We start from the raw sequence: 16,974 nt of genomic DNA, 5'->3' as shown, positions 1-16,974 counted from the left end.
ATGATTATATTTGGAACAAAAATCACGATAATTTTTTTCTTTAGAGATGGTGTACATTAGGAGACCAATCACTGCCCTACAGAGAAACAGGCTTACAGAAAAGAATAAAAACAGAGAAAAGCAGAGTCTAAGTCTGCAGAGGAAGAAAACATGGAACTCTCTGACACCTGCTTCCCAGGAAGAGCTGCAGCAATACTTTTATCTGGAGTCTGGGCAACAGTCCTATTTCTTCATCCAGAAACTCCTGTGTCTGAGCTAATATGAATGCATTTCTATTCCTTACAAGGAAAAGATCCTTAAGGTACCTCATGAGGAAGCTATAATTTAATGTTCTGTGCATGGGAAGGGTGTCTCCAGCACTTCTCAAAGTTATGGAAGACATCCAGTGTCATCTTCCCTACCTCCTACATAAAGAACCAGTTTGAAAAAAGTCTTCAATAACTACAAGTTGATATCCCCTTTGAAATTCTGGTAACGAAGACTATATAATCTCTGTTACTTCTCTTTGCTTTGGATCAAGACAAAGATGGCAGAAAGATGTTGATCAAACTTATTGCACAATCACAGTATCCCTCAAATTCCTGAGCAAAGCAGAGACTATAGTAGATTCCATTGCTGTTCTAGCCATTTCCTGTTCCTGCCTGTGGAGGAGGGTCTAAACTTGGCTCACTGGACACGAGGCTTTAGCCTCTGAGATGATGAAGTGATATGTCACCTCAAAGCAGACATCTTAAGAGCTAGCATGAACCCGTCACCACTCTCCCCTCTGCCACGTTGTTATCTCAGGGAAAAACAGCTGCATGCCAGGCCCTAGATGAAGACAATAAGGAGCTAACCTGGAGCTCTTCATCACAGTAAGATAAGACCTGTTTCAAGCTACTGAAATTTTTGTCTATTTATTTATATATTTATACATAGTACACTTATTTATCTAAGGGGATTGCCTAAAATTATTATTCATCTGTCTTTGTCTACCCACCCCCTTCACGAGTATATGCATGTGTATATGTGTGTGCGCGCATGTGTGTGTGTATGTGTATGTGAGATGTATTGAGCATGCTAGGATGTGTGAATAGAGAGATTAATATCCCCATGTATTCCTCAATCATTTCTCCACCGTATTTCTAGAAATAGGTTTTTCACTGAACCTGGTGCTCTCTGCTAGAGAAATCCCATGCCAAGCTCTCTTTAGCTGGGCACATCTGACTGGGTCCTACTCTGAAGAGGTGCAGATCATTACATCCCAAGAACTGGTTTTGCTACCATGCAGCAATGGGCAAAAGACAAGGCACTTCACATTTTAGAAGTCTAGTGTTTTAGGTTTCTTTGTTTCACTTGTCAAAACAAGGATAATAACACAAATTATACCTTGTAGCTTTGTTGTGGGGGGGAAAACACTTGGCAAAATGCCTAGCCATACTGGAAAAGTACAATAAGTAATTGTCAAAAGTGGGAACAACTCCTCACCTTGAGAAACCTATAAATACACTCAACAAACCAGGAACATCAAGCGCTATCTGAAGGGTGGCAAAGATCTCAAGAGTGGGGGGGGAGGGGCAGAGAAGAGAGGCCTAGACAGAATCACTAGCTATAATTCCCCTCAGGCCCTTGTACAATGTTATGTGCTTTGTGCAAAACAAAGAAACTGGAACCACTGGTGGCCTTCTCTTCTTTCTTACACAAACTGTGCTTGCCTGTTTAGTGAACAGGTGAATTCACAGTGAGCAGATGGGGATGACAAGAGAACAACCAGGGTTGCAAACTTCTTCAGTGGAAATCTATTTTCCAGGGTAGAGTGGTGCAGGAGAATTGTCTGTATTCTGTCAATCATATTTTGAATAAACGCTGATTGGCCAGGCAGGAAGAATAGGCAGGTCAACCAGACAGCAAGTAGAGGCAGGGCGATGAGAACAGGAGAATTCTAGGAAGGAGGAAGCCCATTCCTCCCATTCTTGCCCAGATCACCAAGAAGCAAGATGTAATCTGCCAGGCTGAGAAAGGTACCAAGCCATATGGCTAACACAGATAAGAACAAAGGGCTAATATAAGCTACAAGAGCTAATAAGAAGACTGAGCTAATGGGCCAATCAGTTTATAATTAATGCAGACTCTGTGTGATTTTCTTTGGGGCTTGCTGGTTGTGGGGTACTGGGTGGGACAGATACCCCAACAAGCAGGCCCTTCGTGTTACAGTAGAGAATGACTTAAAGAATGTTTTCTGTAAAATTTCTACAATGCATTTCAGATGGACAACTCTAGTCCCCATAAACAACAGATGTTGTGAGATCGATAGACTGCAACTCTAAAGATTTGCAACTGCCTCCTGCCTGTGCACTTCACAGCTTCCTGTCTGCCATACGGAATCCAATTGTAAAAACCGTGGACCTGTCATATTTCTGGAACATTTGCTTAAGTTCAAGTATATGGGGGATGAGTTTAGTTTGAAGGTGACCCCTTGCATATGGATTTAACTAGTTCTCGGTGAACTAACTTAGCATTTTTAAAGTGATATATCATTTTGAACAGTTCAAGAAATAGTTTTGTTGAGAATATCCAAAATTCCTGCAATAAAGCTCCAAACAGAATGATAAAGGAAACTTGCCAGAAAAACTAAAGTATGAAATGGTTTATATTACAACCAATATTATTCCAAAATTTTAACCATAACAGGTAAAGACAGTAAAATAAACCATCCAGTTAGCTTGGGGAGAGTAGCAATATTAATCTAAAGAACTGAGCTTGATGCATGAGTGTTAGTATTTAAACAGTGGCTCCAAAAGATGCTTTATCTTACTAGAATTAGGGTGACACATAAGAAACCTGCGATATTTGACATGCTATGTAGCCCAGGCAGATCTCAAACTTATGAGCCTCCCACCTTAACCACCCACCTTAGCCTCCCAAATGCGGGACTGTGGGCATGAACTACCTCTGCACCTCTCTTGCTTTTCGTAAGTTGGCATTTGATGCTTTTCTGAAATATATACAACTTACTCAATGTCAAGTAGAGACCTTGCCATGTCTACTTTCTGTAATTCTTAATTTTTCATGATTTGTGTCTGTTAAGAACAAAATATCTGAAATTGGGTAATGGTTCTTAAGTCTGGGAAGCTCAAAGTTAATTCAGAGACGGCTCGAGAGGGCCTTCTCTGTGTGTGCACATGCATGAATGTGTGTGAGTGTGTGTGTATGTGTGTGCTCATGCATGCATGTGTGAGAGGGATCGTGGGGTAAGCAAAATCTTTTCTCAATAATCCATTGCCCAGATAACTAATTAGTATCATTGCCCTCCTATCCTGGGAGTCATTCCTTCAGTCCTTCATCCCTCAGTATGGCTGCACCTGAACTTTGGGAGATGCATCCAGACAACACCAACTAGACAATGAACATTAGCAGACAAACCCATTTCTCTTGTATTTTCATGTTTCCCAAACCTAGCACATAGTAGTTCTTACACAGTGTCTAGCATAAGAGTAACAAATATTTGAGATTAAAGTTAAGAATAGAGCGGATAGTTAGGAGATATACATTTAAAAAAAATCAGCATCAAGTTCTGGTAAAAGCAGGAAAATATTCAAACCAGGACTGAGTTTGGCCTTAGTATCTGCTGCCCAGCCACAACACTTCCTGAAAATATATTTAGACCACTGTTACTCCAGATCAAAGACATAATTGCAAGTATTATATGTGGGCCAATTATCCAGAATTTAATTCATGCATTTCTATTTCTTTATGTCTCACTTCTTGCTTCAGTCCACAAAAGATAAGAGAGAGTAAAAGGAAGCCATGTCCTCTGATGGTTCAGGTCCACTCATTGCCTATCATGGTCCTGAGTCTACAGTGGGGACACCCTGCAGACGCTTCTAAGGCTGGAAGTTGCCTGGCTATAAGGCCCACGGGTTTTGATCTTTTCTTCAGTTTTTTGAGACAGGGTTTATCTGTGTAACAGCTTTGGTTGTATTGGAACTATCTCTGTAGACCAGGCTGGCCTCGAACTCATAGAGATCCTCCTGCCTCTGCCTCCCAAGTGCTGAAATTAAAGGTGTCCACCAACGCCCTGGCTTGATCTTTTAAGTTTTCCTATCCTTTAAAAATTGTACTATCATTTTAAAGTGCATTAACTTTTTTGAAATTTAATTATCAAGCTACCTTTTAATTTAAAAAGAAAGCAAAACTTATGTGCCATGGAAAAACTTTTAATCCAAAGCAGAACATGTGTGATAAGACTCATGCAAATCTGAGACTTATACTTTCTTTTTTCAGGAGGTCTAGAAATCCTCGAGGGGAAAATAATTCAAAATTCCAAGAGTCATCCTAGTCACATATTGCAAATCCAACAGACGACGATGACGAAACAGGGACTAAATTTAGTGACATTAAATTTAAGTGTTACCCAGGCCTCAGGAGTTAAGAATATATTGCTTATGACTTTATAATAACACATCTCATAATTTAAAGCCTGACTAATTCATAAGGTCTTCATCCTTGAGTTTAATATTTCTGTCTAGCTACTTGGCATTATGATTGCACTTTTACACATTAAAAATTAAGAAATTACACAAAAAAGACAGTGGTTGCATAACGACTGCAAGCACCACAGCAAATGATATTTGCTCCATCTGACTTCAATGTTTAGCGAATTATTTTGAATCAGAACACAAAGGTAGAAATAAGCAGGGCAGAATACTCTGTTTTTTACATGACTAACTTGTAGCCACTGAGTGCCACCTACAGGCCAAAAGCGATCCCTTACAGTTAAGTTTTCAGCTAGGACTGCCATGTCCAGATGATAAAGGGCTGACATGTGCATCTCAAACTTTTATCCAGCCCTGGATGCACATGGGAGTACACGGGAGTTTAAGGTGTTTAGGCCCCTATAACAAGGATTCTAGTTAGCTTGTTTAGCAGTAGGGCTCTTCTAGGGGTGGCTACACGAGGTGACTGCAAAGGTCTGAGCGAACGGAGGAGTGCTTAAGGTAATGTCAGCTTCCTATCTTCTAAGGACACAGACCAATCCATATTCACAATGCTTATGTTTATGCAAAACTTCAAAAGTAAACGTACTTATGTAAAATGACCTCCACAGATGTGGAAGTCAGAGGACGACCTGCGGCATCAGGTTTCTCCTTTTACCATCCTTACCTAAAATTTTAAAACTACTTTTAGAGAATTAGTTTTCTGAAATTCACTTTCCTAGGTAGACTTGCAAGTACTTTAATAAGGGTTTTTCCTAATACAGTGACTGTACAAAGTACTCTAACTTAGTATTTTATGGTTTAAAATAGGCAAATTATATTCATTTATAAAAACAGAAAAACTGTTAGGATAACTAGATATTTTCTAGGCTGACATGAATGACAAGCTCCACAGTGTGTCTGACTCAAATACCACCTCACTCTTCTAGGAAGCACCCATCTGTGGTGGCTCTCCACCTTCCTAACGCTGCGACCCTTTCATACAATTCCTCATGTCATGTTGACCCTCAACCATAAAATTATCTTGGTTGTTACTTCATAACTGTAATTTTGCTACTGTTATGAATTATAATGTAAATAATCTGTGTCTTCCAATGGTCATAAGCAAACCCTCTAAAGTGGTCGCTTGACACCAAGGGGTTGCAACCCACAGGTTGAGAAGCACTGCTTTAGCGTAACTAGTTCAGTCAGTTGCCAGCTTTCAGGCTCAGACACTGACCAAAGCCTCCCATATCTTTCCATCTCTTCTCTCCTTACCAAATGCTGGTGGCCCTCCAACCTGATGTTCTGTTAAGAAAAAGAGCCATCCCAGCTCTTCTCCACCACATGAAAAAAATCAAATTTGTTAGTAGTTCGATCTTGAGCTTCAGCTTCTAAAACCATGACTAATAGGAAGTTTTTTTTTTTTTAAGTCAGAACTTTCATCAGTTTTTTTCTTCTTATTTTTGTTCTGTTTTGTTTTGCTTCGTTTTTTAAAGACGAGGTCTCTCTGTGTAGCCCTGACTTTCCTGGAACTCACTATGTAGTCCACTCTGGCCTCTAACTTAGATCTGCCTGCCTCTGCCTCTGCCTCCTGAGTGCTGTGATTAAAGGTGTGAGCCACCACTCTGAGCTCTCAGTTCCACTTCTGATCACAAAAGAAATGTGATCAGTAGACATTTCTGGGGATCACTTTTCTTTTTGGTTAAACAAAGCAAATACTGAGGGACCTCTGCAAAGATAATGCCTTGATTTTAGGGCTTCCCACAGAAGGCTGGGAAATACACACACACACACACACATACACACACACACACACATTCTATGTTCTTTTATTGTATTGCACAGATCAACTGAATAAAAGACATCCCGAGACGCTGTAGAGCAGTGATAGTTAAGATGTATATATCCTAGAGTTATAATAAAGAATCACCTAGGAAGGGAGGGGTTTTACTTGAGCTGAATTTCAGAAAAGTAAAATCTAACAAACTTTTAACACCAGACAGACGTACAGCATTCACTGGAATTTACTTTATAATGCCGATGATCAGAGAGCCCAGTAAGTTTCAGCCAATCAGACTTGAAAAGATGTCTAAGAATGGATTCAGGGCCCTTTACTCACCAATTTGGACCAATTTTACTCCCCTAAAGCTTTTGAGGATGTCTTTCTTATACAAATCACTCAAAGTTCACATTTCTGAACAAATACAATCTCATACATACAGCCAATATACTGTTTACTGTACATTAAATTCCTTTGATTCTGGTTTTTTTTTTTTTTTTTTTTTTTTTTTTTTTTAAGGCTCCAAAGGAGCTGATTTCCTACAGCCTAACAGTTAGCATTATGCCATTGCGAGTTTAAAAATTCAGGAGTGGAGCACTCAGCTCCAGGTGAAGAGAAGCAGACAGATGGAATTGCGGATGCCAAAGGACAATGGCTGACTTACCTGCGGCTGGCCGGCTTCTTTTCTACTGCGCCCTCTCCAGCTGATTTCACATTTTCACTTGTGTCTTTTTTTAACCTTTTTGCAATCCTTTCTCTCATCAGGGTCTTTTCATCACCATCAATGTATCCATCATGCTCTGCGCTCTCCTCCTCGCCATCCTGGAAAAACTAAAATGAGTATCTTCTAGGCATTCTGCTCCCTTTCTCTTCCAGAGACTCATCTTAGATGCTTGCTGGGTTCTAGGCCATGTTTAGTTTTGAACCAGTAAGAGCTTGAAGACTCTTCTTCCCCTAGGATAGCCCTAATATCCTGCTCCAGGCTAGTTAACATGTGATGGGATCCCGAGAGGGATGAGCAGCTCACTTTACACCAGCTGTCTGTGTAGCACTCCCTCTGCACCCCCCAGTCTCATCCTCATCCCCGCAGGAAATGTGGTTCTGGGGGCTTGGCCAGCATAACATCAACCAGGAATTCATGCAACTAGAAGAGGTGAACTGCAGTCACTGAGACTTAAGCACCTTCGGCAAAACCCACCAGTGTGCCCTGCACCACAGCAAAACCAAACCAAGCCAAACCCCCTTAGGCTTCTAATCCAAGCTCCAGCAGTCACTATCTTCTGAAAGCATGGCTCACCGGAGGCTGGCTACCTTCTCCCTGACAGAGTCTCCTTAGTGTCGTTCTCTTTAGACTGGAACACTCCTTTTATTCTAGATATCCCAATGTTGGCTTTTTTCTTCTCCTACCCCCTTAGTGATGTATCTTGACTTTATTATTAACAGAGGAAAAAATATAAAATAATAAAAAACCCTTCCCATCTCATATTCCTCTTTCCTCCTTATTTCTATAGCACTTATTGTTTACGTTTTTTTTTTCTCAGACAATTAAGGAGAATACTCCAGGAAAGCGAAAAGTCTGGTCTATTTGCCTACTATTTTATATTCATCTTTTAGAATAGCTCCCAGCATTACTAACGAGGAGAGAGAAGGGAGACAAAGAAGAACCTACAACAAAGGGGTTATTTATCTCCTATGATTTCTTGGCCTGCCAAGACACAGCAAGACAGGCTTCTTGACTTGAGGGTTATGAAGCCCTACAGCAGTGTTTTTCAAAGTCTGGTCCTCTGACTCCCCAAATTATTTGTTAAAAAAATAAAATCTACCCAGGCACAATGGCACACATCTTTAATCATTGCACTTGGAAAGCAGCATCAGAGGCAGCCCCTTCTCTAAGAGTTGGAAGCCAGCTTGACCTACAGAGCAAGTTCCAGGCCAGCCAGGACTATATGGTTAGAGCCTGTCTCAACAAAACAAAAACAAACAAAAAAACCTCACATATGTATATACATATATTGATTTTCATATTGCAAAGTATCAGTACAGAATCAATCAGATTATTACCTGATTACATATAATCCCAAGTCTTGTTGTGGACTTAACTGAACCAAAAATCTCTGTGGACAAAAGTTGCATGTGTTTGGCGAGATGTTTAAGTTATACCTGACATGTTTGGGCCTCAGCAGATATAAAATAGATCTTTGCAAAGTCATAAGATTTTATTTGTGACAATAGGACATTTTCTGGGGAAAGGACGCACACATTAAAAGGCTCTGGGATCTAAAGCAGGTTAGAGAACAAGCACTCTCCTGAAGTGACCTCACCCTCCCCATAAACTGAAGAATAAAGCCCTATTTTCTAGCCCTTATTATTATAACTAGATGTCTTCAAGGTAACTAAACTCAAAACATACAAATTGTTAATTAATTTTTATCTACCACCCAGCCTCAAGTCAGTTCTATGTTTGGTACCTTGCTAACAAGGCCACCAAGCCAGAAACTTGTGGTTCTCTTTGACTCTGTCCGCATCTCCCTCCTCAAAGCGTTCCTCCTTCAGCAGCTTTTCCTGCACTCCTTGTACCCTGGCCTCCTTCCTTTCATTTGTCCTCTGCAATGCTGCCAATGACAATTTCTACAATGCATGGTTGGCTGCGGCACCCTTCTTCTTAACCAGTACCATCCAACTGTTATTCATCACCTCTAAGATGAACCCCAAACTCCTTGGCACTGTGATACCACTGTGTGCAGCACACCAGTCCTCCATCCCTCTTTCCTCATCACGACACTGGTCATACTGGCCTGTTGTTGGCTCCAGGAATATAACATACTCTTTTACTCAGGAGACTGGCACGGGTCAGTCCTTTATATTCAGCCCTCTCACTTCTCCACACAGCAAGTTTCTCCAAACTTTAAAGCTTAACTTGCACTTCCTGAACAAGGTGTGATCTCTGCTTAGCTGAGCATCCATGCTCTACCTTCCCAGCTCGATCCAAGTTTCTCTTCTCCCAGGATGTTTTCCTACCAAAGCAGATATTTATTCTCTCTGTTATAGCTAATCAGGGAATCCCCTTTTTGATTGTGGTAAAAGGTAAATCTCTGTACATGCTAAATTACATATTTTCTTTTGAATTACGCAAAGTATGCAACAATAGGTTTTATCCTAACATAGTATTTATATAACTTGAAAACCTTTACCATTCACATAGTACAAGAAAACCTTCCTTCTGTTTATTTTAATTTTTACTATATTTGTGTGTGTGTGTGTGTGTGTGTGTGTGTAGATATACACTTGCCACACGTGTGTAGATCCTTTCTCTCTCTCTACCCTGTGAGTAAGGAAACTGAGCTCCTGTCCTCAGGCTTGACAACAAGTACCTTTACCTACTGAGTCTCCTCACTGGCCTCTCCTTCTGTATTTATCACTGTTAGCTAGTACTAAAGGTACCACCTTAAAAGAGCATCATCTCCAATACGGGTATACATAGGAATATACTATTATAAATAACTTCTCCATGGACTTCCCGTAGCATAAAGGATGCCCACTCATCACTTTTAAACTTGTAACATAAATAAAATCAAAACATCTAAAATTAGAGTATTCACATAATGGTATGTAACAGAGAAAAGGCAAGACAGAAATTCATATGTAAGATTGCAATTCTATGGGGAAATATGCAAATCTATTTGGAAGTAAATATTCTAATAGCAAAAGAAATTATTTCATTTTAAAAATTTCAGGTATTTATATATGTTTTTAAAGAAAACATAATTTGTTTGTAGAACTCTGACCAAACTCTATTTGTACTAAAATGAGTACTCACATCTTCTAAGTCTCCCGCTGCGTCATCTTTTTCACTACAAAAATAAGTAAAAACAAACACATTTTAGCTTCATAGTGAAACCAATAACAGCAAGAGTAGACTGGAATTCATAACTAGTTTGCTAGAATTAATGTCTTGTTCTATTTTTCCACATAGCACTCTCAGAACAGCACTGTACAACAGATGGGAACAAGCTCAAAGAAGTCACCATTTATAAACAGAGGAGCAGACATGCTCCATTAGCAGATAAGCAAATTCCCTGGATTTTTTTTTAAATACAAACAACCACCATCGTGCTGTTTCATCTGCAGAAAATAATTTTTCTATAGCTTAAAAGGTTCTGGCTAAAGAGACCATATCCTACAAATTAAAAGGATACTAAGAAAACAGTATTTTGAAATAGGATTTTTGAAGATGAGTTAATCTCAATACAACATTTTTTTATCTCTAAGACACTGGCCAATATATCATATGTAATTAATACATTTAACACTAATTAATATCCCACCTCTCAAACAGAAACAACAAAGACAATTAAGACAGATATCTATCAACTATGAAAGTTGTAAGAATTTACACACAGTAAATTGGCCCAGAATGAAGTCACTTCTGCCAGTAGCCTTGCACTCTAATGCTTACTCATGATACCTAAACAAAAATGCCCCAAAGACAGATAACAACGCAACATGAAATTATTACAACAGTTTCTAGTATTTAGTCTAGCCTAAGATTAATCATTTATCAAAATGTATTATTGTTTTGACTAGACTTAAGAAATTTATTTTATGAACTCTAGCATAGAAACAATAAAGAAAACAAAGAACGCAAGAGAATGAGATACAGTCTAAAAACAAAAGTCCAGTTTCGGCACTGCACCAACCTTTCCACAGCTGGGACAGAGCTGAGGTGCGGATCATCCTTAAGCAAGTCATGGCTGCTTTTGCTTCTCCCCTTCATGCTCTGGGAAAGAACACACAATATAGTTGAGAGCAGGAAACTAAAAGTTTTCAAAATGAATAGTGATTAATTTAATGAAATTCAGTAAGGACATAGTATGATTAGCAAGAGACATGTTTCTGAAAGGCTCATTATAACCAAAGCTTTAGAAATAAGAATGCTTTTGCTGACTGAGAATGGTATTTTTATTTGTTTAAATTATTAATTTTTATTTTATTTTTTTTTTTTAAGATACAGTCCTACCATCTAGTCCTAGCCCAAGATGGCCTTGCGTTCTCTAACCAGCCCAGATTGATCTAGAACTCATAATCTTTCCTCCTTGGCATCTCTTGTGCTGGGATTACAGGCATGCTCAAAAAATACTTATTTAGAATCATCTTTCCCAACAAAAAGTGACACTGTTAAAATGCACTGTGGCTTGCCAGCTCTGAGTGCTTATGATTTACATACAACTGAGTAATTCCTACAATCCATACACAGAAACTTACAAGAATAAACTAAGATAAACGCACACTACTCTCCTTCCATATACAGCCTATGCTGAACAAGACAACTTTTAGGAAACATCCACAAGCAATCAGATGAGGTTGCTAGTTAACAAATGGAGGGCAGATACTCAGGAGTCTCTCAAACACCTATCAGAGACCAAATTTGGAAGTGCTTTATTTCCAAAAGTTCACTTCTCAATAATGACATTTTTATAGGCAAAAACAAATGAGGAATCATTACTACAAAACGTTACACAAGAAGTAGAACTATAAGAATTACTGCTATTGTTCTAATTTATTAAAAGTGCATTGGTGCCAGTCACAGTGCTACACATTGCACTTCTTCCCTTCCTCTCCTCTCTAATGGAAATACACGATGTAGCACAGAGCCACATTAGCAGACAGTTTGATGTTATTAAACTAGTAATCAGGAGTCACAGTGCCAGTCAGTGGAAGAGGATCAGGATTTAAATGAACACACCAAGAGTCTAAATGGATCTATTCCTATGTCGTTTAGGTCCCCATAGACACCAAGCACTGCGAGTCCTAGCCTATATATTTCCCTATTGCATATGGGAACATTCTAAATTGGCCTTCTGTTTCACTGATTAATTTGTGAACGGGCCCTAAATTTGATGTATTACTCTAAGATGGGTATATATCTTTAAAAATATGCTTCCATGACAAATAATTATGATTTAAATATTTCTGTATTAACATGTGATTTTCTGGGCTTTGAAGATCAAATCAAGTAAAATAAACATATAGCTTAAGGCTGTTTTTTTAATTATTATTTTGCAGTCTTGGCCTGTGCTTCATTGCTAAAAATATCTATATACACGTGCAGAGTCTCCGGCTCTCACAGCAGTTTCTCAGAGTCAGGTTTTACAAATCTTCCAAAGACACACAGCTCAGGGCGCTGTCCTCTGTAAAGCTTCAAACACAGAATCAAGCTCTAAGCCCATCTTATATAGGAATGGTGCGTGCAATGGGACAGTGCAAAGGAGCGAGTAGATGGCAGCGCCTGTGGCCATAGAACACAACATTCTTGTCTCTCTGATTAAAGGGATGGGCGGGGGAGGGCTTAGTGCCCAGACTACTACCACTGTCTGAAGACTCATCAGGCCGACAGAATACCCTCTGCTCTTTAGGGTGGAGGTGTCAGTTCTGGGGATTTATCCATGTCCTCATATGGACTTAGCCAAGTGTTCTCTGAAGCTACGTCCTGACCACAGAAGCACATTTTAGTTAAGGACATAATATATCATCACCACGGTTTTGAAAATCATCAGTAACCATAACTACAATCTAACTTTAAAGAGTTTAAAGAGTTTAAAGTCCGGGTTTTTCTGAATTCTATGTCATCTTTAGCTGTTTTGGTTTTACTGTATCATCTGTTTTAATTTGCCTTACTAGACTACTAGAAACACAGTTTTAGAAGAATCCCCACAGTTTTAGAAGAATCTGATCTTGCATCTTCATTGGTCAGCAGATGTATCGGTATGAGGCCAAGAAAACATTTTTATTTGGGATATATTTCACTTCCTGTAATTCAGTGGAAACCAAACTTCACACTGGCAACTCAAACCCACTTCTGAAATAACTTTTAATTCCACAGCGTCTTTTAAAGTTCTTACTGAAAGGGCAATAGTTCAACTAATTCCTTTGTCTAACTATAAAGACTGAAAACGTTGCTCACAAACAGAAGGGAACACAGCACAAAGGACATGGGACAATACCACGGGTGCTGCCCAAAGTGACCCCCGCCTGGGCTCAGTCATAGCCTCTCAGGTTGAGCAGCAGGGTCGCTGAGGCCCTGGAGGTAAAGGCCACTGAGGCAACAGCCTGAGGCCCTATCTCAAAACAGTAATGACAGCAAAAGATGGCAATCTGATCAAATGAATTTCAAAATCCAATATCCCACAATCATATACCTTTTAGCTCAAAACTTAGAATTGTAAAAGCAATAAACTTTCTAGGATCTCAGAACACTCAGCTACAAAATTAAATAGCAGCCTCATCTATTGCCCAAAAGAAAACTAAATGCACGCACAAAATTTGTAATGTTTATTTGCATTCCTGAAAATCACAGATTTTATTTGTATTTGTTCTTTATTTATTTTATATGTAGGAGTGTCTTGCTTATTTGTATGTTTGTGCAGCCCCTTCACGCCTGGTGACCTCAAGGTCAGAATAGATCACCTGCAACTAGAGTTACAGGCAATTCTGAATTGCCACGAGGGTGCTGGGACCCAAACCTGAGTCCTCTGAACAAGTGCTTTTAACCACAGAGCCATCTTTCCAACCCCACAGAAAGATTTTAAATGTTCTTACTACAGCATGTATGTGCTATATGAAATGGGTATGTGTTAATTAGCTCAACTCAGACATCCTACTCTATATGCACATTTTAAAACGTTATGTTATATACAATATATATAATTTTGTTTGCCAATTTAAAATAATTACTATTTAAAAAAGAAAGTTCTTCCCAAGTACAGTGTTGCATGCTATAATCCCAATCAGACTAACCAGGAAGACTGCATGTTTGAGGCTAGCCAGGTCTACTGAGCAAGACCCTGTGTCTGAAATGAACACAAAAGAAAGAGAGAAAAGGAAAAAGAAAGATTCTTGCTGAGCTCTTAAAGGAAAATTCATTTTAAAGAGCTTAAAGAAAAAAGAATAAACTTGTTTCACAGTTTTTAAAGTAAGCCCTAAAAACAGGAAGAACTCAATGAATTAAGTTGATTAATCATTAGCACTCTAGATATTAACTAACTTCTAAAATGGGGCTAGCATGGAGATAGAGGATCAAAAGCAGATTTTAAACACAAACCCATTCCCACTGCAGTGAACTACTGAAGCAGACAGTAACTAGGAAGAATGGAAAAACTTAGAAGAGTCTCAGACTGGAACAGAAGTCTGACTCTCCCTTTAATGCTAATTCTTCCTGAATGACCTATTTTAAGGTCATCATTTGGCTAAAGGGTTTAGATGTTGAAAACAAGGCTAAATATACTTAGCAAACTCCACAAAAGGAGCTTCACAAGAAAGTCAAAACTGACTGCTTGCATACCTAAAAATGAACAGCGAGTGGGATGGACCTGGAACTTCATACTGAAAAATCAAGAAGCAACAAAATAGGAAAAAACAGCATAGCAGCAAAACAGACTACAGGAAGGAAGATTAAGGCAGAAAGAGCTAGAAGGCATGTTGACAGAGAAGGACAACACTGGTCTCTGACTCTAACTGTGTATGATCCATGCACATGGCGACCTCTCCAGGCCACGATGTCCAGCGTTACAGGCAACACTGGTCTAGATGCTGTATTTTGTGTAGATGTGATTAACTTAGACCAGCAGCCTTTGGGATTATCTTCCATAATGTGAAGGGCCCTCATCTAAGCAACTGAAGGCCTTAAGAGCAACTGCGTATAAGAATTCCTAGAATGAAAAATGACATAAAAACATGCCTGAGTATCCAGGCTCCAGTTTAAAAGAAAAAAAAAACAAAAAACAACTATTCTATCTTGCCCTACATATTTTGGACTTACCGTACTAACATACAGAAATTTACAAATACTGGTATTATATTTCAATTTAAGAGTTTAAAAAAAGAAAGAAAGAAAATATCAGGCACAGATTGACAAGATAGCACCCTCTGGGCAAAAGTACTGGATGAGCTAGACCCCATCCAACAGCGCTATCTCCCAGGTTAGATTTCTTCCGTGTCATAGTGACACCATGAGAAAGTCAACAGAGCGCTTCTCTGAGCACGAGATACGGTTATTACGGCACCCTTCTATCATGCAATCCTATCCAAAAGGAAACAGGTGAGTCTGGTAAGTCACTTAGCCAGGGTCTCAGTTTCCTCCGCTATAAAGAAAGGAAGTTGGACTAGATCCCTTGGAGCTATAAAATCCTACGATTTCAAAGAGGTTTTCATCAGGTAGTACATAGATACTGAAGCAAATAAAGAAAAGCTAATCCACGTGGGAGAGACACCTTGTCATGCATAAAGGAGTGAGGTGAAAGAGTGTGTGTAACCTCACACTGATAATCCACAAACCAGAGGGGACTCGGGTTTCTTCACTCACGTACAGTAATGCCTCAGTTGAGACCGTAACAATTACAAACTTACAATCTAGCTCTGGAATAGCACTTACCACTGAGGAGTCACTAAAAAAAGAAACCTGATAAGCAAGTGAATAATGGAGCAATTATTTTTAAGGCTTTTAGAAATATTTAATTTCATGCAAGCACTGAAACTTCAAATCGTTCTGTCACTAAAGGATTTACTTGGCCCTGGCTCTAGTTATTTCAACACTTAGGGATGAGACTAAATTTGAAAACCACGTCTATTCCTTTTTCTTATCAAGGTATCATTTTACCAAAAAAGGAAAATGTATTTGAAACAAGCTCATGGTCTGAACAGCACATGAACCAAATAAACACAAACAAAATTAGATTTGGCTTTTATCCAGATCTTAGAGCAATTTCTGTCCTTTAAGTCAGTGAATTTCAAACTGCTTTTGTTGTTTTGTTTTCTCAGATGTAATTACCCACTGTCTATTGCATGGTAGATGGAAACAGAAACAGATAAATGGGCAGGAAGAAGCTGCTAGTCACTAGGTGGGGGAGACTCGTGTACCCTGAGCTTGCTCAGGCTGCTTCTTAGGAAAGACACTAGCCAGTTCTGTCCAGCCCATGATAAAGTGCCTCAACAGCTCTCCATATGCTTGGACAAGAGAGTAGCAGCTTCTATATAGCAACTGTGATCACATTACAAATCATTCAGCTTTTAAAAACCAAGAATAAAATAACAATCATAACATAAGAGATACTGCTCTATTTAAAGACACAACCTTCAGTGGTGTCTTTCAGGCATGTTTAATGTATCAAAGTACCTTTACTCACAACCTAGCAAGTATATCTTACTTTTATGTTACACAAAGGAAATCTAAAAGTGAAAGATATTACTCAAGATCACATAGTGTCAGGGGAAAGTGAGTCTCAATGAATTTATATGATCCCAATGACATTGAATCTAGTGAATCCAATGACACCGAATCTACTGTTGACTCAGAGATGCACAGAACCTGCCTTCGAGGAGCTCATGGCCCAGAGTACAGAGTGCAGCACTGGGATGCTGAACAAGAGCACAATCACAGCCTTTCTTTATAATAAATCAGAAAGGCTGCTTTGCAAAGACATGCAGCACAACATGAATGACAGACACTAGGTTAAACCCAGATCAGATCTACAAACACTGGAAAAACCATTTAGAAAAGATGGCATTATATCCTAGCATCTAGATGTGGACCAGGATGCTTCAGGCAGGAAAGCTACAGTGACCTACATAGAGTCCCCATTGTGGTGATCCTGATATTTCTCTGCTTTGAACTGCAGGGGAATTCACTGGTGATAGTTTTACCAAGCCTCTTATTAAAAAGTTCTGACTCCATGGATCTGAGAA

At 39.2% G+C, this 16,974-nt stretch overlaps 1 protein-coding gene across 2 annotated transcripts in view; it reads right to left on the bottom strand.

Moving 5' to 3' along the window:
* The window catches only part of Cwc27 (CWC27 spliceosome associated cyclophilin), a 168,966-nt gene that overhangs the window by 128,774 nt on the left and 23,218 nt on the right, over positions 1-16,974 (bottom strand). Inside the window, exons 8-10 of one of the 2 annotated variants that reach the window (XM_050160369.1) lie at positions 10,935-11,014; positions 10,055-10,088; positions 6,902-7,068 (exon numbers count right to left, since the gene is read on the bottom strand). In XM_050160369.1, the coding sequence (XP_050016326.1) occupies positions 6,902-7,068; positions 10,055-10,088; positions 10,935-11,014 (281 nt within the window). The remainder of the gene's footprint in view (positions 1-6,901; positions 7,069-10,054; positions 10,089-10,934; positions 11,015-16,974) is intronic. The other variant, XM_050160370.1, reaches the window with a different exon arrangement.

This window comes from Alexandromys fortis, unplaced genomic scaffold (genome assembly GCF_014885135.2).
Source record: "Alexandromys fortis isolate MF-2015 unplaced genomic scaffold, M_Fortis_MF-2015_v1.1 scaffold_76, whole genome shotgun sequence".
NCBI classification, from domain to species: Eukaryota; Metazoa; Chordata; class Mammalia; order Rodentia; family Cricetidae; genus Alexandromys; species Alexandromys fortis.
The sequence above is the reverse complement of the archived record's forward strand: the minus strand, read 5'-3'. Positions and strand labels throughout refer to the sequence as shown.